Below are 25,675 nucleotides of genomic sequence, written 5' to 3'. Positions count from 1 at the left end.
TAGGAGTGGACGTAAAACGTTCTTTTAGAAGATCAAAAGCTCCCTGGGCGGAACCGGACCACTTAAAACACGTCTTGACAGAAGTAAGAGCTGTGAGAGGGGCAGCAACTTGACCGAAATTACGAATGAAACGCCGATAGAAATTAGCGAAACCTAGAAAGCGCTGCAACTCGACACGTGACCTTGGAACGGGCCACTCACTGACAGCTTGGACCTTAGCGGAATCCATCTGAATGCCTTCAGCGGAAATAACGGAACCGAGAAAAGTAATGGAGGAGACATGAAAAGAGCACTTCTCAGCCTTCACGTAGAGACAATTCTCTAAAAGGCGCTGGAGAACACGTCGAACGTGCTGAACATGAATCTCGAGTGACGGTGAAAAAATCAGGATATCGTCAAGGTAGACAAAAACAAAGATGTTCAGCATGTCTCTCAGAACATCATTAACTAATGCCTGAAAAACAGCTGGCGCATTGGCGAGACCAAACGGCAGAACCCGGTACTCAAAATGCCCTAACGGAGTGTTAAACGCCGTTTTCCACTCGTCCCCCTCTCTGATGCGCACGAGATGGTAAGCGTTACGAAGGTCCAACTTAGTAAAGCACCTGGCTCCCTGCAGAATCTCGAAGGCTGATGACATAAGGGGAAGCGGATAACGATTCTTAACCGTTATGTCATTCAGCCCTCGATAATCCACGCAGGGGCGCAGAGTACCGTCCCTTTTCTTAACAAAAAAAAACCCCGCCCGGCCGGAGAGGAAGAAGGCACTATGGTACCGGCGTCAAGAGACACAGATAAATAATCCTCGAGAGCCTTACGTTCGGGAGCCGACAGAGAGTATAGTCTACCCCGAGGAGGAGTGGTCCCCGGAAGGAGATCAATACTACAATCATACGACCGGTGAGGAGGAAGGGAGTTGGCTCGGGACCGACTGAAGACCGTGCGCAGATCATGATATTCCTCCGGCACTCCTGTCAAATCGCCAGGTTCCTCCTGAGAAGTGGGGACAGAAGAAATGGGAGGGATGGCAGACATTAAACACTTCACATGACAAGAAACGTTCCAGGATAGGATAGAATTACTAGACCAATTAATAGAAGGATTATGACATACTAGCCAGGGATGACCCAAAACAACAGGTGTAAAAGGTGAACGAAAAATCAAAAAGAAATAGTCTCACTGTGGTTACCAGATACTGTGAGGGTTAAAGGTAGTGTCTCAATTCTGATACTGGGAAGATGACTACCATCTAAGGCGAACATGGGCGTAGGCTTGTCTAACTGTCTGAAAGGAATGTCATGTTTCCGAGCCCATGCTTCGTCCATGAAACAACCCTCAGCCCCAGAGTCTATCAAGGCACTGCATGTAGCACCCGAACCGGTCCAGCGTAGATGGACCGACATAGTAGTACAGGATCTAGATGGAGAGACCTGAGTAGTAGCGCTCACCAGTAGCCCTCCGCTTACTGATGAGCTCTGGCTTTTACTGGACATGAATTGACAAAATGTCCATCAAATCCGCAATAGAGGCACAGGCGGTTGGTGATCCTCCGTTCCCTCTCCTTAGTCGAGATGCGAATACCTCCCAGCTGCATGGGCTCAGTCTCTGAGCCAGAGGAGGGAGATGGTTGCGATGCGGAGCAGGGAAACACCGTTGACGCGAGCTCTCTTCCACGAGCTTGGTGACGAAGATCTACCCGTCGTTCTATGCGGATGGCGAGAGCAATCAAAGAGTCCACACTGGAAGGAACCTCCCGGGAGAGAATCTCATCTTTAACCACTGCGTGGAGTCCCTCCAGAAAACGAGCGAGCAGCGCCGGCTCGTTCCAGTCACTAGAGGCAGCAAGAGTGCGAAACTCTATAGAGTAATCCGTTATGGATCTATCACCTTGGCATAGGGAAGCCAGGGCCCTAGAAGCCTCCCTACCAAAAACTGAACGGTCAAAAACCCGAATCATCTCCTCTTTAAAGTTCTGGTAATTGTTTGAACAATCAGCCCTTGCCTCCCAGATAGCTGTGCCCCACTCTCGAGCCCGGCCAGTAAGGAGTGAAATGACGTAAGCAACCCGAGCTCTCTCTCTAGAGTATGTGTTGGGTTGGAGAGAGAACACAATATCACACTGGGTGAGAAAGGAGCGGCACTCCTTGGGCTGCCCGGAGTAGCAAGGTGGGTTATTAACCCTAGGTTCCGGAGGCTCGGCAGACCAGGAAGTAACAGGTGGCACGAGACGAAGACTCTGGAACTGTCCAGAGAGGTCGGAAACCTGAGCGGCCAGGTTCTCCATGGCATGACGAGCAGCAGACAATTCCTGCTCGTGTCTGCCGAGCATGGCTCCTTGGATCTCGACGGCAGTGTTACGAGCGTCTGTAGTCGCTGGGTCCATTCTTTGGTCGGATCCTTCTGTTATGCAGGTGAATGAGGACCCAAAAGCGACTTGGCGAAAACAGAGTCTTTAATCCAGTTTAAGGAAATAGCAATACTCCTAGACAAATCGGAGCGGTAAATAAAGCATAAAAAACAATTCCACTCGTAATCACGAGAACTGACTGGAGATTCGATAATCAACTGCAGGTTGCCTCGGGAAGGCACTTGACCGTAGCAGACTCAGACACCTGCTCACCACGCAGCATCTGAGGGAAACACGACACGACAGGGCGATACAAAGACACAGCACGGTGAACAATAAACAAGGATCCGACAGGACAGAAACGGAAAACAAGGGGAGAAATAGGGACTCTAATCAGGGGAAAAGATAGGGAACAGGTGTGGGAAGACTAAATGATTGATTAGGGGAATAGGAACAGCTGGGAGCAGGAACGGAACGATAGAGAGAAGAGAGAGAGGGAGGGAGAGAGAAAAAGGGGAACGAACCTAAAAAGACCAGCAGGGGGAAAACGAACAGAAGGAAAAGCAAAATGACAAGACAATATAAGACAAAACATGACAATATAATGCATTCTGATTGGGCAGCCTGTAACACACCCCCAACAAAATCGGCTTGGTTTTTGGAAGGCAGATATCCAGCCAGACAATCTCCAAATCAACGCTTAAATCCGATCTGACGTTAAAAGCAATGTCCGATCTTACAAACGCACATACCCCCCACCGTTCTGATTCCGATCCTTCCTGACAACAGTCACAAACAGATGAATCCAACCATGTCTCAGTAAAACACAAGACACCCACCTCTGATGAGATACGCCTGTTGGTTTGCAAATCAACCTTCGGTAGTAAGCTTTGGACGTTTTAAGTGCACAAAATGTCCACCCTTCTTGCCAAAGGCCTCACTGAATTCCCAATCTACTTGTAACTCGCCTCCCACTGCACTACCATCTTCCCGCAGCACTGCCTCCGGTGGCCTCTCTGCCACCATGGAGCAACCCCTCCCCAGTGGTTGCACGCGTTCCAAACATACCAAAGCTTTGCTGTCACTCTTTATCCAATGTTCGCAAGAGGAGCATGGATGCATAGGCCGTTTAATGGTGTTTGTGATAAACTGAGGTCCAGGGCATTGATGGATATCACCCGATAAGAAAAGGCATAGAGTTATAAGATCTCCACCATTCATTTGAGATTTCAGACTGGCTTCGATGATCGTTTTGGTTTGTGCCAAGGTGCTATGAAAGTAAGGTGTATAGCATTCTTTCCAATCCGAAGTGCTTGATGCCATCAAAAGTGTTTGCATGACTGAGAAGTTGCTGAGAATTTACCGTTCTTTCATCTAGATTGCAGATGCAATTATTTCCAGTGATATTTAAAACAAACACAAAGTAAAAGTGCTGCCACCATGCCGAATGTGAACCCATGACATAGTTGAAGTCGGAAATTTACATACACTTTAGCCAAATACATTTAAACTCAGTTTTTCACAATTCCTGACATTTAATCCAAGTAAAAATTCCCCGTCTTAGGTCAGTTAGGATCACCACTTCATTTTAAGAATGTGAAATGTCAGATTAATAGTTGAGAGAATGATTTATTGCAGCTTTCATTTCTTTCATCACATCCTCAGTGGGTCAGATGTTTACATACACTCGATTAGTATTTGGTAGCATTGCCTTTAAATTGTTTAACTTGGGTCAAACGTTTCAAGTAGCCTTCCACAAGCTTCCCACAATAAGTTGGGTAAATTTTGTCCCATTCCTCCTGACAGAGCTGGTGTAACTGAGTCAGGTTGGTAGGCCTCCTTGCTCGCACACACTTTTTCAGTTCTGCCCACAAACTTTCTATAGGATTGAAGTCAGGGCTTTGTGATAGCCACTCCAATACCTTGACTTTGTTGTCCTTAAGCCATTTTGCCACAACTTTGGAAGTATGCTTGGGGTCATTGTCCATTTGGAAGACCCATTTGCGCCCAAGCTTTAACTTCCTGACAGATGTCTTTAGATGTTGCTTCAATATATCCACATAATTTTCCTACCTCATGATGCCATCTATTTTGTGAAGTGCACCAGTCCCTCCTGCAGCAAAGCACCCCCACAACATGATGCTGCCACCCCTGTGCTTCACGGTTGGGATGGTGTTCTTTGGCTTGCAAGCATTCCCCTTTTTCCTCCAAACATAACGATGGACATTATGGCCAAAAAGTAATATTTTTCTTCCATCAGACCAGAGGACATTTCTCCAAAAAGTATGATCTTTGTCCCCATGTGCAGTCTGGCTTTTTTTATGGTGGTTTTGGAGCAGTGGCTTCTTCCTTGCATTCAGGTTATGTCAATATTGGACTCCAAAGTACGTTCATCTGTAGGAGCCAGAATGCGTCTCCTTCCTAAGCGGTATGACGACTGCGTGTTCCAATAGTGTTTATACTTGCATACTATTGTTTGTACAGATGAACATTGTACATTCAGGTGTTTGGAAATTGAACCAGACTTGTGGAGGTCTACTATTTGTTTTCTGAGGTCTTGGGCTGATTTCTTTTGATATTCCCATGATGTCAAGCAAATAGGCACTGAGTTTGAAGGTAGGCCTTGAAATACATCCACAGGTACACCTCCAATTGACTCAAATGATGTCAATTAACCTATCAGAAGTTTCTAAAGCCATTACATAATTTTTGGGAATTTTCCAAGCTGTTTAAAGGCACAGTCAACTTAGTGAATGTAAACTTCTGACCCACTGGAATTGTGATGCAGTTAATTATCAGTGAAATAATCGTCTGTAAACAATTGATGGAAAAATGACTTGTGTCAAGCACAAAGTAGATATCTTAACCGACTTGCTAAAACTATAGTTTGTTAAAAAGAAATTTGTGGAGTGGTTGAAAAATTAGTTTTAATGCCTCCAACCTAAGTGTATGTAAACTTCCGACTTCAACTGTATATTGTGGTAACATGGACTCTTAACAACGTGAATAACCTTTAATCATATTAAAAGTAAATCCAAGACATTTGTATGGCTATTATTCATTCCCTGGACTTATTATTTATTGTCAGTGGGCAGGAGGGTTTCACCTCTCCCTCTCCCAACATCAAGCTTATTTTATTACAGAAACAAACAGATATCATTGCTTTGTTTGATTACCATGATTGGCAAACATAAACCCAGGATCAGAGGATAAACAGAGTTTAAAAAAATCAAAGACGGCCTTACTAAAATAAGTGACACCATTGAAATAAAGATACTTTTCAGAGGTTTCACACACTTAAGGTACGGTACCAGAACCTCAAAAACACCCTAAACTATTTTAGGAGAGAACAGATTATCTCTGGAAATGGATACAGTCAATATCCTGTATAACAGGAAATTAAGCTGCCATGGTTTGGAGCAATTCCTCGTATCTGTTAAATTAAACCAGGATGGGTGGGAGGTTGATATTTAGAAAACTTCCAGCGTTCCAGTATGCAGTCTAAATAAAGTCCAGTACCATCTCCGTGTTGAGTCCAATCTTGGCAGACATCTAATTAACATGTACTTGATGGGTAACTTAAAAATGATGGGGTTCATGACCATCGTTAAAAAAATATTAAATTCGATTCAAACTTATCTCCAATTTGTGCATAGGTTAATTACCTTCCCAGCCTTTTGGGCTATTTCAAACGCACAACTACCCAGATTAACAAAATGAAGAATCATTATGAATGGTATTACATTGACATATTAGTCATTTAGCAGACACTCTTAACTAGAGCAACTTACAGTTGCATTCAAGATAGCTAGGTGGGACAACCACAAAAAAAGTCATAGTAAGTATATTTTCCCTCAATCAAGTAGCTATCAGCAAAATCAGAGTTAGTAAGGAACATTTAAAAAAAAAGTTGAGTGAGAGTGTTCGAGGTTGTTGTGAGAAGGGGGTGTGAGGGGTGGGTGGGGGGTGCTGTGTGATAATTTAAGATACTCTTTGAAGGGGTAGAGTTTCAGATGTTTTTTAAAGATGGGCAGGGACTCTGCTGTCCTAGCTTTAGGGGGAAGTTGGTTGCGCCATTGGGGTTACAGGACAGAGATGAGCTTGGACTAGGCTGAGCGGGAGCTGCACTCGCATATGGGTGGAAGGGCCAAGACACCAGAGCTGGCAGAACGGAGGGCTCGGTTTTGTAGGGTTTGAGCATCCCTTGAAGGTATGGCGGGGCAGTTCCTCTTGCTGCTCTGTAAGCAGTAGTGGATGCGAGCTTTGACTGGAAGCCAGTGGAGTGTGTGGAGCAGCAGGGTGACATGGGAGAACTTGGGAAGTTTGAACACCAGGCGGGCTACAGCATTCTGGATAAATTGCAGAGGTTTGATGGCACAAGCGGGGAGCCCAGCCAACGGTGAGTTGCAGTAGTCCAGACGGGAGATGACAAAGGCCTAGATTAGGACCTGCGCCACTTCCTGTGTGAAGTAGGGTCGTACTCTACGGATGTTTTAGAGCATGAACCTGCAGGAGTGAGTCACTGCCATGATGCTTGCAGAGGACGACAGGATGTTGTCCAGGGTCACACCAAGGTTCTTTGCTCTCTGGGAGGCAGACACTGTGGAGTTGACAACTCCATCTTGAGTAGCTCTATCTTGTCTAGGTTGAGCATGATGTGGTGGGCCCACATCAAAGCTGAGATATGAGCCAGGCACATAGAGATGCATGTCACCTGTCACCAGCTGTCAGAAGGGGGTTTAGAGAAAAGTATTTGAGTGTCATCCGAATAACAATGATAGGAAAGACCATGTCAGGATATGACGAAGCAGAGTGCCCTGCTGTCAAGAGAGAAGAGGAGAGGGCCTACAACCAAGCCATGGGGGACACAAGTCATGGGAGTATGTGGTGCAGACACAGATCCTCTCAATTAAACCTGGATGGAGTGGCCTGCCAGGAGGATGCAATCCAAAAGTTTGCAGAGCCTGAGACGCCCATCCATGAGAGGGTGGAGAGGAGGATCAGATGGTTCACGGTGTCGAAGGCAGAGTCAGAGAGTCAGCTTTGGCAGTGAGGAAAGCCTCTGTGACACAGAGATGAGCAGTCTCGGTTGAGTGACCCGTCTTGAAACCTGAATGGTTAGGGTCAAGAAGGTCGTTCTGAGAGAGATTGCGAGAGAGTTAGTCAGCGATATCAAGGGATACTAGTCTGTAGTTTTTGACGTTACAGGAGTCGAGTGTTAGTTTCTTGAGGAGGGGACCGACTCTGAGATTTTTTAAGTCAGAAGGGAGACAGCCAGTAGTCAGGGATGAGTTGATGAGGGAAGTGAGGAATTTGAGAAGGTCTCCAGAAATGGTCTGGAGAAGGGAGGAGAGGATGGGGTTGGGTGGGCAGGTTTTTGGAGGGCCGGTCCTCACTAGTCGCAAGATTTCATCTGGAGAGGTCAAGGTGTAGGGTAGTTCTGTGTGAATGGAACCAGTGGACTCAATAGGCTGAATGAATGGGAAGCAGATGTCGTCAACCTTCTTTTCAAGGTGGTTGACAAAGTCGTTCACAGAGAGGAAGGAGGGAGGGTGTGGAGGACTAAGAAGAGAGGAAAAGGTGAAAAAGAGTTGCCTAGGGTTCGAGGCAGAAGCTTGCCATTTAGAGCGACAGAAAGTGGCTTTCGCAGAAGATATAGAGGAAAAGAAGGTAGAGAGGAAGGAGTGGAAGGATGATAGGTGCTCTGATAGGTGCCTGCAGCCCTGTAAGCTCGCAATGAGTCACTCACCCATGGAAAAGGAGGGGAGGACCGGCAGTGAGAGTCATAGGATGCGTAAAGGGAGGAGAGTAGGGTTGAAGAGGCAGAAAAGGGAGACAGGAGAAAGAAGGATTTAGCAGAAGGGAGAGATGATAGGATAGAAGAGGAGATAGTGGGAGAGAGAGAGAGCGAAGATTGAGATGGCGCATGACCATTTGGGTAGGGGCTGAGTGGCTAGGGTTGGAGGAAAGGGAGACAGAAAAGGAAACAAAATAGTGATCAGAGATCAGGAGGGGGATTGCAGTGAGATTAGTAGGCAAACAGCTTCTAGTAAAGATGAGGTCAAGCATATTTTCTGCCTTGTGAGTTGGAGGGGACTGGGAAAGGGTGAGGTCAAAAGAGGCAAGGAGGTAAAGAAATTATTCGAAGGCAGAAATCGGAAGGTTGAAGTCGCCAAGTATGAAGAGCAGTGAGCCATCAGGAAATGAGCTTACGAAGTTGTCAAAGCTCATTGAGGAACTCTCTAAGGGCACATGGTGGGCGATAGATGACAACAATGAGTGGACAAGTGACAGTGACAGCATGGAATTCAAATGAGGAGATGGACAGGTGAAAGAGGGAGAAAAGAGAAAATCTCCACCTAGGAGAAATGAGTAGCCCTGTGCCACCACTGCGACGACCAGTGTATATCTTGATACAGCATGAGTCACTACTGGGGTGTCACTGTAGAATCATAATTATGAGATAGAGTGAGTAAGGAAACTAGGGCATAAACTTAGAATAGCTATAGGACTGCAACAGATGGAGGGTAAAGGGATTTTATTGGGTAGCAGTGGTTGATTGACAACTCTCATCAGGTCTGACCACTGCAGGGTAATAGAAGCTTCTGTCCTCCATTATTGTCTGGTATATCCAATCTATGAATGCAGGGGACAAGTGGTGCAAGAAACAAGACAAAACATGTCATTTTGTAAAGATGTACAGTATGGAATGGTCAGACTGCACTTATGGGACCCAACAGTAAGTACCGAGAAACTCCTTGACCTCAGGTTGACTCCAGAGAGACTTACTTCATGGAAATGTATGTCAGAAGTACAGGTCTGACAGTGGAAGTGAGAGAGAGAGGGATCAGGGCAATGTAGATCTGTATGAATTAACCTTCAACCTATCCTGACTGAAAAGAGGGGCGGATTTAGGTCAAAATTCCATGTGGCAATCTAGAATTAAAACTATTCTGTGGCTGTCTGAAGTTCAGAGGTGACATTCTGAACACATTGGGTCAATACTAATCTTCCTATTCACAATCACATCATGAACCTCCTAGGGGCCTGCCAGGGATTTCATTTTAATACAAATCTAATTTCACTCAATTTCCTTTGGTTTTGGAAGAGATTGGTGCGGAATTAGAGTTTTAAACTTTGATAGGGTCCCTGCCATGTGCTGAAAAAGGAGAGTGCACTGCATGTGTGAGCTATTCATTCAAAGTCAATGTTGCATAAGCAACTGTGAGGTTATACTATGGTGTTTTCATACCACTATATTACTGCTTCAAACATGATCCATCGTCTCTGTTGGGAATAGATAAACACATAAATCCCTCAACAACAAATATGAATATATATCAAATACACTCACACTAGAGTACCTTTCCAGGTCAGAGATGCGAAAGGTGACATGCACCTTTCATTAGGAACGGTTTATGCCACAAAGTACTCATTGTTTATGTCAGACATGATCTATGGAAAGAACATTTGTGGTTGCCGCACGTTACACAAAACTGCCCCATCGAGGTCATATCTGTCCAAACAGAACGCACCTGACCTTCTCCTCTAAACGTTCACTCCTGAACTAAGTGCTATGCAGTTCGTGAACGATTCATTCTTTTTGAATGATTCTTTTTACTGACTTGAGAGCCATGATTCCTTTTCTGAGTGACTCGTTCATTTTAGTCATTCGTTTGACCTGCTGGCCGCAATGAATTCTACAGCAGGATTAATACGTGCTCCTCCGTTGACTCAGGAGAAGTGCTCAAAAAGAGCAACAACTGTCTGTCATATATGCAAAATAGATCATGCTGCAGTTAGCATAGAGAAGAAAAATACATGTTCAGAACTGATAATTGATCGCATGGTGCAAGAATGAATGCAATTCATTGATTGTTGAATGTTATGATGGACACAGCTTTGTAAAACCAAAACATACAGTTTATCCTCAACAAACTCGAACTTCGGAACAAATCGTTTAGGGTGCTGCAGTTTTCAAATGATATTGTGCTTATCACCCTCACGGCAGTCAAGCAATGCATTCCGCCAAGAGTCATTCACAATCTAGTCCGTTTGTGGTCACAGCTAGACCTCGTTTCAAATGTACACTCTTAGAGAAAAGGGTTCCAAAAGGGTTCTTCGGCTGTCCCCATAGGAGAACCTTTTTTGGTTCCAGGTAGAACCATTTTTGGTTCCAAGTGGAACCCTTTTGGGTTCCATGTAGAACGCTGGGTCCTACATGGAACCCAAAAGGGTTTTCCTTAGGTGCAGCCAACAACCCTTTAAAATCACCTCTGGGTTCTACTAGGAACCCCAAAAGGTTCGACCTGCAACCTAAAAGTGCTTTTCAAAAGGGTTTTCCTTTGGAGACAGCTAAAGAACCATTTAAGGTTCTAGATAGCACCTTTTTTTCCAAGAGTGTACCAAGAAATGCTCTTATTTGTATGCTTAGCTATTGACAAATGCACATTGTATTGAATGTTATGATGGACACAGCTTTGTAGAACCAAAACATACACACTTTCACAAGTCTCACTCACAAATGACAGCTCCAAAAAGCCCCTTATGGTGAACGACATGTGAACGAGAGGCTTGTAGAATGATGACTATTTCGAGTTTTCAGTTCATCGTTAGCCGGTAGGAGGTCCTGCGTGCTCCGGGCATTACTGACTCAAATGAACGAAATGAGTCGAAAGATTCGATCATTTGACTGAACGAGTCGAAAAGGTCTGAGTCAGTAAAAAGAGCTGAACGTCCCATCGCTATCCTGAGTGCCACAATTCTTAAAGCGTAAAAACAACCAGACCACACACTGACACCACTAGAGGTCATACATGAAGCTAGCTGTACAGTATATAACTGATTAGTTGGTGACTTGGCATAGTATTGGTGAGATGTCAAAATGTAGTCAAAGCTTCAATGTAAAAAAAATATCACATAATGTGGATACTGATTAATTCAAACCTTTAGGAAAAATATGGGTTTGTTACCACAGTACTAGTTTTTTTTAAAGCATTTTTTTTACCACACATTCTGTAAAGTTCTGTATGATTCAAAAAAATATTTTGTAACGTTGCCTGTGGATACCGTAGCTACGTGTCATGCTGTACCGCAGAGCTCACAGAAAGGTCATTAACATTAGGCCTTAAAAGGGCACACAAGCTCCTCATCCACAGCAGTATGTTGAATTTGACTTCACACACACTGATAACTGGATAAGCCTGCCAGACCTGCAGTCCACAATAACAAGTATATTTGATCCTGCCCAATACATACACATTTCTAATTTCACCCTATCATCAGAGAGCAACAAATGAGTCTGGATGAACGCTAAAAAGGGTGTCTTTGAGCGTTCATCTAGTGCCATATCCTTGTAAAGACTTCCTAGTACTACAGATTCAAGGCAAAAGGTATCATGCAATTTCAATAAGGGATTTATTCATGACTAGGCTAGGCACAAAGAGCCTTTTCTGCAGCTTTCAACGTTTAAAAAAAACGGTCAGCATTTGCATTTTAAAAGAACACCTGTGATAGGCATAAATGTGTTGTGAAACAAACCGTGCAAATGGCTTGACATTTTCATTTCACTTGTCGTCCTTTCAAAGGGAGCTGTTGGAGCAGCACAATCAACTGCTGCAATGCACTGGCCTGTCAGGTGGATGTGTCACCTGGCCTGCGCTGTGCTGTGATGTAACCTAGCTCCCAGCAGCCTATAGAGGGATGTGTGTGTTAATACAGAGAGGCTAGCTTCCTGTTTCTGGTACTCTGGCCATGCCACAGGGTTACCTTTGACCCCAGGACCAGCCCAGTGCCCATTCCCTTAGCGCCAACCATTTTGATTTAATATCCACTTACTCTCTGGAACAGTGACCAAAAAGTTGATTCCTTTCCCACAGGGTGACAGAGAGAGGTAATTCCATTCCATTATCTCGGTTCTTTTCAGCACAGGATAGAGTTAGACCGATAGGATGTTTGACAATTTGGGACAGATTTTCCTCTGTATATAGGGGACCTGGGGGATGGTGAGTGACCCTGGTCTTATATTTTTTTTAATTTTTTTTTATTTATTTTTCTCCATTTTTTCCATTTTTAAATCAGCCAGATACAATCATACACACAAGAACATCAACTTACAGATGCACACATCTCATCTGCCCAGACCCACATGCTCACACCCTCAACCCTGGTGCTTGCATTATGATTTGCTTTATAGTTGGACTGGTTTTTGAGGCCAGATGCATCGCAAACCGAGTTCTAGAGAAGTGGTGTGTGTGTTTGTGGTGGGGTGAGAGGGATAGAATGAGGTGGGACGAGGGTCTGATTTAGACACATCTGCACGTGTCAAGAGGTTAATGGCACTAATCGACATAAAAACATTGTTGAACTAGTTAAACGGGAAGATAAATTAGTACTAAGCATATTCATAGACCACATGGTACAGAATGAATATGATATCTGGTCTCAAGACAGTACTTTGTGTGCTGTATCAAACCGATAAAAGACAGCAGGGAATTTCAAAATGTCCACAGAGGTGATTTTCACAAGATCATTTACCCCATGTCAATGACTGTGATAGCTAGCTATCTCCCATCCATACACAACACACACTACCGCCTCCGCACTCTAGATGAGCGGCTGTATACTTAGCAGGCAGCACACGCAACATGAAAGGACTTGGAAGGTTGGACTTCTATACACATCCCTAATAGAGCTCTCATGGCTGCTCTCTGTGCTGCAGAGGAGAGGAGAGAAGCTCCTGTCAAGGACAAGTCATTATACCACTAATTAGCTGCCTTTATTATTATTTTACTACTGATGATCTGACTTGTGCATCTGCATGCTAACAACAGACACAGAGAGAGCCAAGCCTAGCCTGGCGATGTGGTCTAGCAACCAGGAGAAAAACATTTCTATAGGATACCAAATAATTCTGTTTTTCTGATGTTAACAGGGTAATTACTGTCTTTATCAAGGCTTTGAAGAGTGTGGCTTAATTATGGACGAAAAGGAAGTTAATTCTGACTGAAACGAGGTTTGAGGTTCATTTGCTAGTTTGAGGTTCACACTCAACCATTATGGACTATGATCATGGCCAGTAGGATATCTGCTCTATATTTTGAGGACTATCATATTTCATTTGATCAATGTTAGAAAACTGCCATGTCAAGTTAATCTTTGACTGACTAGTAACGAGTCATGAGGAATGGGACCTCCTTGGGCTTTTGTACACCAGATTGGCAATCTTTAATTATAAAACGATCAAGAAATATTCCCCCTGCAATTGGAATGACACTGTGATATCCAGTTGGTCATTTCCCATGCCTTCCTACCTTGTTATTGTAAACAAAAAAATCTGCAGACCTTTCTGAAACAATCAAAAATGACATTTTTATTGGCAAGTACATTTTGGGAAACAGAATGACGTGAAAATTGAGAACAAAACAGAACAAAAGGATCAGCGAAATGGCAGAACGGAAATTGCAAATGTGGATTTTGGAATGAAACGTGCATGATGATCACTGTCTTTGTTCTTTCTTGGCTTGGTAAAATGTTTTATACTCATACATATTTGATATACAGTACCAGTCAAAAGTTTGGACACACCAACTCATTCCAGGGTTTATCTTTATTTTTACTATTTTCTACAATGTAGAATAATAGTGAAGACATCAAAACTATGAAACAACACATATGGAATCATGTAGTAACCAAAAAAGTGTTAAACAAATAAAAATATATGTTATATTTGACATTCTTCAAAGAAGCCACCATTTGCCTTGATGATAGCTTTGGAATGCATTTCAATTAAAAGGTGTGTGCCTTGTTAAAAGTTAATTTGTGGAATTTCTTTCCTTCTTAATGCGTTTGAGCCAATCAGTTATGTTGTGACAAGGTAGGGGTGGTATACAGAAGATAGCCCTATTTCGGAAAATACCAACTCCATATTGTGGCAAGAACAGCTCAAATAAGCAAAGAGAAACGACAGTCCAAGAACTTTGAAAGTTTCTTCAAGTGCAGTCGCAATAACCATCAAGCATTCTGATGAAACTAGCTCTCATGAGAACCGCCACAGGAAAGGAAGACCCAGAGTTACCTCTACTGCAGAGGATACGTTCATTAGAGGTACCAGCCTCAGAAATTGCAGCCCAAATAAATCCTTCACAGAGTTCAAGTAACAGACACATCCCAACATCAACTGTTCAGAGGAGACTGTGTGAATCAGGCCTTCATGGTTGAATTGCTGCAAAGAAACCACTACCAAAGGATACCAATACGGAGAAGAGACTTGCTTGGATCAAGAAACACGGGCAATGGACATTAGAACGGTGAACATCTGTTCTTGGGTCTGATGAGTCCTAATTTGAGATTTTTGGTTCCAACCGGCGTGTCTTTGTGAGACGCAGAGTAGGTGGACTTATGAGAAGGTGTGGGGGTGCTATGCTGGTGACACTATCAGTAATTTATTTAGAATTCAAGGAGTGATGGAGTGCTGCATCAGATGACCTGGCCTCCACAATCACCCGACCTCAACCCAATTGAGATGGTTAGGGATTAGTTTGACCACAGAGTGAAGGAAAAGCAGCCAACAAGTGCTCAGCATATGTGGGAACTCCTTCAAGACTTTTGGAAAAGCATTCCAGGTGAAGCTGTTTGACAGAATTCCAAGAGTGTGCAACACTGTCATCAAGGCAAAGGGTGGCTACTTTAAATAATCTAAAATCAAAAATATATATTTTTGGTTACTACATGATTCCAAATGTGTTATTTCATAGTTTTGATGTATTCACTATTATTCTACAATGTAGAAAATAGTAAAAATAAAGAAAAACCCTTGAATGAGTAGGTGTGTCAAAACTTTTGATTGGTACTGTAAATCATATACTACTGTGTACTATACACATTGTTTGAAACAAATAAAGTAAATATGCCATATATAGCAACTTCAAAGGTAACCTGGCATTAAAAGTACATCATTGCTCTAACAAACCATCACGAATTAGCTTGCTTTTTATTCTGAGAGTTGTGTCAAAGGAATTAATGTTTCTTAATATTAGGCTCTGTTAATGTACTTCAGCTCCAAGAAGAGGTAAAATGACCTACTGCCAGAAGCTAAGACCTTTATAAATGTGTACTACATACTGTATGGGGCGTACAGTGTAAGCATGGGAATAAACACACAGCAAACACATCGTAAAACAATAAGCTGAAGACAAAGCTATTCCTACTGCCATAATACTCTGCGGTTGATCAATGTTAAGTATTACAACTTGATTCTGTAGTTCTCAGATACACACAACACACAGCGGGATTCTATACCCCACCCCACTGACTCCTCTCCTCCTCTTACTCTCCCCCTCTCTCTCTCTCTCGCTCAAGGTTGCAAACACAGCTAATTAACATATTTATGAGTCTTGCAACCAACTCTGATGACAAATTATAGTGAGAGAGATATGTTCCTACACAGAGCGCAATCGCTCTGCCGTTACTCTATCATTCTGACACCCAGCTCTCTCTGCGCTCAACGGGATGGGCCTCCAACTCTGTTTCCTGTCACTCTCTGGATATTTATATCAAGCATAAATACCCAGACACTGATGGAGTGCCAATCCACCCCTCCGCATTACAGAGACATATTTGTCTTCCTATGTGTCACAAATTCCAAGAAACTGAAGAGCCAAGCAGAAGCAGGAGATGCTGGAGCCATGCTTGGTGCACTGTGGGGGAACTGAATGCATTCACATAATTGGATTGGCCTACGTGAGGATGACACTGCCCGTTTGTCACCGACCCTGTGATTAGATCAAGGTGAATATGTGGGAATGTGGCGTTCATTCAACAGTGGTATTTATGGTCTGCCATTTTGGGTTATTGCACACCTGAGGTCAAGACAAACTACAGATGTAGGATCTTAATTTGATCATCCTGTTGTTGCAGGAAATGCAAACTTGTAATGCATTCTAAGTTTAAAAATGCTTCTAAAGTTTGTAATTTGCACTTTTATTTTATTTGACTTGATTTGCCCTAACTAAAAATGTATCAGCCCCTACAAAAAGGTCCATTCATTTTAATCCACACAATAATTCACATTTCCTGTTGCTGCAGGATAAATATTTTTTCCTGCTCTGAGAACCTGGTCAAATTAAGATCCTACATCTATATACAGTATGAGGATTTTGTTCATGATATGACATTAATGCACAAAAAATAGGCACAGTTTGAGATGAATAATGTGCTTTCCTGGAACATTGTGCTAACAATACCCCCCCCACCCACCCTCCTCCTGCAGTGTATCCAACTAGCCATGAGCCTCAGTGTACTCTCAGGCGTTCTGTCTTAATATGGCCTCTCCTCTCCTCCTCCTCTGCTGGAAAAGCCTTCGTGGAGTGGGGCTGTCCATGAAGAGTAGGCAGAACCACAGACAGAGCAGAGACACAGCGGCGCAACGCTCTCCTCTCCTTGGTCCTCTCCTTTATCGTGTCACTCCTCTCAGATGCTCCGGCGGCTAATCAGGCGCCCTGTGGCTAATAATAGGCCCTTCTCGTGTAAAGGGTACGGGGGAGCTGATTTCCATGGAGCTATTAAATCTTCTCTGCACTTAGCGTCTCCTCAGCTAATAAACACTGACAGCTGTGGCCTAATGGTCCAGCCTCCAGAACTCACCACAGTGCCTGCCGCACAACAATTAATTACCAATTTTGTGGGGCTACAGGTTCTTGTCAAGGAGCCCTTTCCTTTTTCAGGGCACGCTGCTGTTTTGCCCATTTGAGGAGGAGCAGTTAACAGCTCACATTTAATTTGATGAGATGCGGATTGGATATCATATAGAAGGACTTTATTCAATCTGTTAGGTCTCTTGAGCCATAAGCATATTCACATTCACGTCATAATTGTTTTATGTGGATTACAAGGAGTAATGGTAAGGGAAGGTTGATCAAATCTACATTATATTTATTCCAGCTTTTGTTAATTTCAACACTCTCAATATTTGTTAGTCTATGAGTATAACACAACTGTGTGTCAGTTAGAGATAGTGTCACTCTTCCTCCTTTTTTGTTGTTGCAGATAAAGCAACATTGACAACAAGACTGGGTATAGTCACGGCTCACAAAGCTGTAAATATCTTTTTGTTATTAGGGTGCCTATTTCAGTACAAATGACCAGTTCCTTAGCTTCAGAGGGAGAATGGATCCTTGAGAAAGACATTACTTTAGCAACACCCAAGGTTTATACTTTCTCTCCTTCAAGCAGCCCAGACCATTCCCTGTTCCCTATCTAATCATCATTCAAACAAACATCTTAACATAAAAAGGCATTTTTTCATATCAAATACATAACGTCGATATGAAATCCTTGTACCCATTGCTGTTGATTTAAAAAAAACAACATAAGAGAAATTGACAATATTGTAGGAGGAAGTCGTGTTTACACTTTACGAACAATTCTTAACATACAGTGCTTTCAGTCATACGGCAATGCCTTTGGAGAAAACGCCCACCACACACACCCTGCCAGAGATGTTTTTTTCCCTGGTATCAGGCGTAGTTAGGGGTTCTTTCTCCAGACGCCCAGGCACTCGATAAATCCTGATGCGCATGGATGCAATGCCTGTGACAGAAGGTGTGACATCCATTGTAGGGCGCAGGGGGCTTGCTGGATGAGAGAGATTTATGCTGTGTTATACAGACTGCTCACTCTATTAAGTTTAATTGGGTTGGGGCTGCCTGACTCGTCATCCTATCAGAAATATAATAACCGCGCAGAGAAAGGTAACGATTGAGAATGGCAAAGCAGTAAAGATATTTATTCCATAGGAAGAACTGCAATAAATGTCCTGGGGTTGTAAAGCAAGGCAAATAAGGTCCAGTTTGTGTGTTATCCAGAAAGCTATTATGCACTGATTGGGTAACAGGGTTGTTCTTAAACTGGGGAAAATACACATCATTTGTAAAACAGCTTGGATTCAGCCTGTTTTCATCTAGCAAGACTACTGAACAATGAGGGTAATTGGCGTACCAAGTGCCAATCACCCACAGAACACCTTGGCCTCGAGCAGAGTATACAATTACTGTATCTGTAAAGCAAGGCTAACAAAAGTAACTTCTCATGGAAACCGTAAAATTACATGCAACAATGTAGTAGAACTGAATAGTGTTCACAATATGGCAGAACTGAATGTGAACACTGCACAAGGTAGTAGAGTGCTAAGCCAACCCATCATATCGGAGCCAGTTGTTAGGTGAAGTGTATTATTTAAATACTGAACAGTGAAGAAGAGGAAGAAGGAGGAGAAGAAGAAGAAGACAACGACATCTCCTTGGCTCTGCAGGAGCTCGGAAACTCCATCTCTTCAGCTGTCTCCTCCCAGTCTCTGTGTTGATGCATGTGGAATAATGGCCTATAATTTACCCCAACTTGACAGCTTAAATATGCCTTCCTCGCACTTGTTTTGTTATTGTCAACTGGTCCTGAGCTCCAGAATAAGATTTGAAGAGTGTTTGTATATCTCGCAGGCAGGGCTTTTTACATGGTAAGTGCCGAAAGCACATTGTAGTATGAATATGTGGTTGAAACGTTCCGGTAAAATGTTTTAAATTAAGTGTAATTTTGACACAATCATTGTATGGACACAGATTTGAAAGAATTGTGTTGTTTCACGCTGATAACAGTGGATTTTGGACCTTCTATTAAATGGTTCTAGCCTACATTGTACAAGGTGCAGGAGAATGAGCTGAGAGGCTACGGCCGGGCACCTCCCCCAGGTTAGAACAAGCTCATAATTAAATATGGAAACAAGGGTCAGGGGAATACTGCATGCCAGTGGTAATGCTGTGTTCTGGTTTGATCTCTCTGAACATTTGCCTGCCTTGTGTGTTATACTTTCTCTTAGCCCCCAGATGTATATATTGCAAATGCCCCCTCAGGCATGTTTGGCTGATTGCAGCAACACTTTTTAATGGGGTTGACTCAGGCATTAGAATGCAGTGTTGGTGATCACTCTGCTGCTTTACAGTAGAGGACATTCCAACAAACAGAGCTCCAAAACTATATATTGACACAGCAATGGCAATGTATCCCCATCCAAAAGGCACTGCAGTAAAATGCATTTTGAAGAACAGGCCAGCCCGGTTGGAGAGAAAGCAGCAAGGAGCCCCTGACTATTGCAGTCTATAATTACACTTGTCTGCTCTATGGAGAGGAGACCGTTAGCACTGGCTCCCATGGGGAAGACTTACCCGGTTGGACATCTATAACACTGGCCTGTCTCTCAGTGGGGAACAGGACCTTCGGGGGTCTGGTTGTAAGGAGAGCTGTAAAAGAACAAGCACACATTGAGAGATAGGACAGACAGTAGGGAGAAAATAAACATATGGTCGTGTAGGCGATTACACAGCGTCTCATACTGAGCGATGTTGAGAGGATCAGTAATCCATGCAAATAGAATGTCGCTGTTTCAGTGCCGTCAAAACTCTTCCACAAACATCATTTACAAATATCATTATATTATATACTGTAATCAGTTAGCTTGTGGGAACACCAGCAATTTGCTGAGGAGTGCTGAGTTGTATCATTCTAAAACGCAGATGTACGCACACACACAATTTCAGTTTGAGGACACTAGAAAGGGGAAATGTGTAAATTAGAACCACTTCAGACCTCAAGAGACTTGTATTACCAGGACAGTTAGCAGAGTGTGGGATACAGAAGTGAGCTGAATAATCGTGGGCCACTTTGATCATGTAAAAACTCGGTAGATTAATTACATAAAATCATCTAGAGATATGCTCTAAAAACACTGAAAGTATTTGATCTCCTGGAGTTTAGTTAAGAGTAGTGAAGTGGTTTCCGTGCTTTAGAATATCCTGACAAAGGTAAATGAAAGCAGACACAGTATTTAAACGCTGGGTGCACACATGAGTGAGAGAACTTTGTGGTATAGGGCTAGCTATATTTGAAGGGAAACATGCCAGCAGCAAGCTTTCATGTTTACAGTTTGAGAGACACACTTGGATAGAACTGTATTGGTGCTAAAACTGCCTGACACGCTCATTATATCTGTGAGTTTTAAAATGCTTGTTTTCTTTGAATTTAGCTGCATAATCTATTTTTCTAGAGCATTAAAGCCAACATAAAGAAACCAACTTGTTAAAAAGAATCATTCGGAACTTTTCAAGCCATTTCTAACGGTCAGAATATTAGCTACTAATGTAATCCTTGTACAATACAAGGCAAACATAAAAATGTACATAAAAATGGTCATAATGAATATAATGTGCAGAGTCAGCGAAAATATTGACACTGCATTCACTGTATACACAAACACTAATGATATAAACAGCAATGAGGTGAGTTTGTTCTGCATATCTGGCAGTGCACAGTTTACTCTGCCCATTCACCGGGAGAAAAGGGGCCAAAACCCTCAGAGCAACCTTCAATTCAAGGAGAGAGAAGAAAATTGTATGTTATGAACATTTTTATCTTTTTGGCCCCCACTTAATTTTCTCTCCATTGTATGAGGAGCAGCGGTAGCGGGAGTGAGGGATGAAGCTGGGACCCCTCATCCATCTTGGGGGGACAGCTGGAGCTTTAGCATGCAAATGAAAGCTATCATTCTTGTCAAGCAAGGAGCCAGAGAGAGCCCACACGCCTGCAGACCCATAGCCACTTAATATTCTCCACCCGGCAGGACCACCATCGATGGGTGCCGACCCTTCCCGGCCCCTTTGCAGCCCCTGTAGGTCACCTACGGCCGGACCCCTATCTGCGGCACCACCTTGCTCCCGAGAGAGCAGCCCCCTCAGCTCAGGGGCCCTCTCTCCATAGAGAGAGAGATAACACTCACTTGGACACACAAATTAAGTATTAACATTTTGTATGTTGCCATGCTTAGGCCTTATTGATAATACTCCTCAAAGGGAACACATCAAACACAGTGTGGCTATGGTATGGGAATGTTCTGTACATATCAACACAGTGTGGCTATGGTATGGGAATGTTCTGTACATGTCAACACAGTGTGGCTATGGTATGGGAATGTTCTGTACATATCAACACAGTGTGGCTATGGTATGGGAATGTTCTGTACATATCAACACAGTGTGGCTATGGTATGGGAATGTTCTGTACATGTCAACACAGTGTGGCTATGGTATGAGAATGTTCTGTACATATCAACACAGTGTGGCTATGGTATAGGAATGTTCTGTACATATCAACACAGTGTGGCTATGGTATGGGAATGTTCTGTACATATCAACACAGTGTGGCTATGGTATGGGAATGTTCTGTACATATCAACACAGTGTGGCTATGGTATGGGAATGTTCTGTACATATCAACACAGTGTGGCTATGGTATGGGAATGTTCTGTACATATCAACACAGTGTGGCTATGGTATAGGAATGTTCTGTACATATCAACACAGTGTGGCTATGGTATGGGAATGTTCTGTACATATCAACACAGTGTGGCTATGGTATGGAAATGTTCTGTACATATCAACACAGTGTGGCTATGGTATGGGAATGTTCTGTACATATCAACACAGTGTGGCTATGGTATGGGAATGTTCTGTACATATCAACACAGTGTGGCTATGGTATGGGAATGTTCTGTACATATCAACACAGTGTGGCTATGGTATGGGAATGTTCTGTACATATCAACACAGTGTGGCTATGGTATGGGAATGTTCTGTACATATCAACACAGTGTGGCTATGGTATAGGAATGTTCTGTACATATCAACACAGTGTGGCTATGGTATGGGAATGTTCTGTACATGTCAACACAGTGTGGCTATGGTATGGGAATGTTCTGTACATGTCAACACAGTGTGGCTATGGTATGGGAATGTTCTGTACATATCAACACAGTGTGGCTATGGTATGGGAATGTTCTGTACATGTCAACACAGTCAACTCTTTATTTACCACTGCAGTTTGAAACTTCACATCTGCATATTCCTAAGCAGAATTCTGCTCTGGAACTTGAAAGTAAGCAACCCTGAGATGATCCTTCCTCTCCCTGGCAAGTACTTAGCCTGGTTTGCTTTTAAATGTGGGGTAAAATTCTCAAATATTACGGTAATCTTAAAGATCTTAAAAATAATTTTCCCCCCGGCTGCACAATTTTACACTCTGTCCATTTCCCCTCATGAATTTTCAGAGCCCCTGTTGCAATATTCAGTATACTTGACTTGTGTGTGTTTGTATCCACTTTGCTAATGCACTACAGAGGGAAATGCTGAGCTTTCATGTAGTTTAAATGGATTCAGAGTCAAATTTGCATTGGAAATAACACTACTGGAGCAGGGTGTGAAATGTTCCTTCAGAGTAGTAACATGTGTGATGTTTTCGATTGGTCTTCTGAAAACATGACAAAACATGGCAGTAAGTGTGTTGTCACAAATGCTTATTACGTAAGTGAAGTGGTCAAACAATATCGGATATCTCAAAGCACACCTCTCGCCGTTCAAAGGCAGCTATAATCGTACAGCTGGAAAAGCATCAATTTTTTTACCCTGCAATACAACTCAAGGCATTGACTGATGTCACTCTGAGAAAAAAGGCAAGCACTTAAAATGATTTCAATGGGCTATTAACAAGGAAGAGACTGATTTGGCCTCGTTTTGAAGATTGCTCATTAAGAAATGCTAGCGTCATGACTGAAGCCAAACGGGAGTTGTCTTGGGGGTGTTGTTAGATGTGGGTGTTTTATGTTCACATATCGTGCCCTGGCAGTTACTGTTGTTTGTCCCTCCAGAGCCACCGTAGCAACAACATAGCCCACTATCACTTCCTAAAAATAGAATTGAATCGAAGACAAATCAAGAAATCTGTCATTAATGTAGATGTTTTTGCAGAGGAGGTCATAATCGTGCAATTTTTCCATCTAGCTAAAGTGCAGTATTTCTCAAGAAAAAAAAACGAGTAACTGCATACAAATGAATCTAGTCGGGAAAGTCTGGCTGTGCGCTCAGGACTGATTTCTGAGAACAATTACATGTCTATAACTTCATAATCTGCAAGCTGTCAAACTATCGTAAATACAGCACAAGCTACACGACTCCTTTAGTTAAAAGAACAAACCTTTCGACTCAATTCGTTCAAAAAAAACTCGATAGAGTCATGGTTCTACAAGCCTCTCGTTCACAATAGGAGGCTTATTGGAGCTGTCATTTGTGACCGAGACTTGTAAAAGTCTACTTTAAACAATGTGTATTTGTTGATTGATAGGCATACAAATATGATTATTTCTTGATACATTTGAAAAGAGGTCTAGTTGTGGTCCGGAATCGGACTAGATTGTGAACGACTCTGAGCGGACCTTATTGCTTCACTGCTGTGAGAGTGATAAGCACAATATCGTATTGCCGCTGAGCAGGAGGAGCGTATATCAATCCTACTGTAGGACACATTGCCGCCAGCTGGTCAGTTGAATGACTAAAATTAACAAGTCTGTCAGAAAAACAAATCATGACTTTCGAGTCTGTAAAAAGAGTTGTTCAAAAATAACTAATCGTTTGCGAACTTCACATCATTAGCTAGCAGGCACATTGATCAGTCAGCCAGGACACAATCAGCTTATCAAGTCACTGGCGAGTGGCGATGTGTGTGCTTCGGTGCCGTTTACTTTATTTTTTACAACTTTCTCACTATCTTGATTAAGAAACAGTATTAAATAAATAATACAAATAATACAAATAGTTTTGAAAATATTGTTTTACACTAATACAATCGCTCAGGTAGAGAGTAATATCATTTTTTCCCTCTCAAATAGATAGGTGTCAAAATTATTGGCACCCCTAAAGATTCTTAGAAATAAAATCAAACAAAATGAAATCTGCATTAACATTCTACTTTTGAAATGAATCTCAGTTTAAGGAACTGTATTGTGGCCTTACATGGCTTTACACACATGTAAAATCATTTTGTCATCCATCACCATGGAATTTGGCAAGGAACTCACAAACAAAAAAAGAGACAAAATGGTTGTTGACCTTCATAAATCAGGCAATGGGTACAAAAAAAACATGAAAAAGGCATAGGCTTCAGATATGTAGGTAACCTCACTGTTTAGCCACCCCCTGGAAAGATCCGTATGTTCCTTTACCCTTTGCTTTACGCACACATTTTTTGTGGTCACCATCCCTTCAAATTTCTCACTGTCAATCGTGAACGATGAATGAGTTTTCATGGTGAAATATCCATCCAGCATCTGCCTGCTAACAATTTGATTTCTATCAGTTTCATGGGAATATGCATTTAGATCTTCTTAGTTATATGCAGTGATGTTTTCAAATTATGTACAGTGAGCACAGTTTTGAGCAAATGGTTTTAACAAACTTTAGCACACCTGTGATTTGTTTCAATCAAAGCACATATTGTGCATAGTGGGGAGCGCTGTTGGGTTGAGGTCACATGAGGAAAAAATATGACCTTTCGCTCAATCATCCTAAAATAAGTGGGGTTTTTTTTCTCTTAAAGTAACATTATACTACGCTATTATATTTGTTCTGTTATGTCGAATACTATCATTATGTGATCTTGCAGAAATGTATTCAGATTTGATCTAACTGTATTAAACGAGCACCATTCGCCAGAGCAGCCTATTCTCTATGACTAAAGAAGAGACTGTATGTAAAGTAAAGAATCCCGCACATGTGCAGAATCATAGGGACCTTTAGCTGTCAGGAAGAAAGGTCCAGAAAAGTCTGCAGCCACGCCGAAAAAACAAATATACCACTTTTAGGGCGACAATGTATGTTGTCCCCACGCACAGTGAAAAGATGGTTCGGAGGCACAGAAAAATCCAAGGGCCAAAGTTGAAGAATTACAGAACTTGGTCGTATCTTCAGGTCACCACGTCTCTAAATCTACAATTAGACGCTAGTTCCATGCCAATAGGCTCTTTGGAAGGGTTGCCAGAAAAAAACCTTTGTGAGCAACCAACAAATGTAAACGCCTGGAGTTTTGCTTAAGGGCATTGGCACTTCGATTGGAAAATAACCCCAGACACAATATATATAAAAGTATATGGACACCCCTTCAAATGACTGGGTCTGGCTATTTCAGTCACACCCGTTGCTTACAGGTGTATAAAAATTGAGCACACAGCCATGCAATCTCCATAGACAAACACTGGCAGTAAAAATGGCCTTACTGAAGAGCTCAGTGACTTTCAACATGACACCTTCATAGGATGCCACCTTTTCCTGCTATAAGTGCTGTTATTTTGAAGTGGAAACGTCTAGGAGCAACAACAGCTGCTGGTAACACTGTCAGTGATATTTAGAATTCAAGGTACACTTAACCAGCATGGTTACCACAGCATTCTGCAGCGAT

The 25,675-nt window shown here is 42.6% G+C and overlaps 1 protein-coding gene across 1 annotated transcript in view; it reads right to left on the bottom strand.

The window, feature by feature from the left end:
• Positions 1 to 25,675, bottom strand: part of LOC123993196 (X-linked interleukin-1 receptor accessory protein-like 2) — a 319,699-nt gene that overhangs the window by 43,680 nt on the left and 250,344 nt on the right. The window contains exon 6 of the mRNA XM_046295081.1: positions 19,564 to 19,638. Within this exon, the coding sequence (XP_046151037.1) occupies positions 19,564 to 19,638 (75 nt within the window). The remainder of the gene's footprint in view (positions 1 to 19,563; positions 19,639 to 25,675) is intronic.

This window comes from Oncorhynchus gorbuscha, linkage group LG13 (genome assembly GCF_021184085.1).
Source record: "Oncorhynchus gorbuscha isolate QuinsamMale2020 ecotype Even-year linkage group LG13, OgorEven_v1.0, whole genome shotgun sequence".
In the NCBI taxonomy this organism is placed as follows: domain Eukaryota; kingdom Metazoa; phylum Chordata; class Actinopteri; order Salmoniformes; family Salmonidae; genus Oncorhynchus; species Oncorhynchus gorbuscha.
This window is presented reverse-complemented; position numbering and strand designations above follow the sequence as displayed.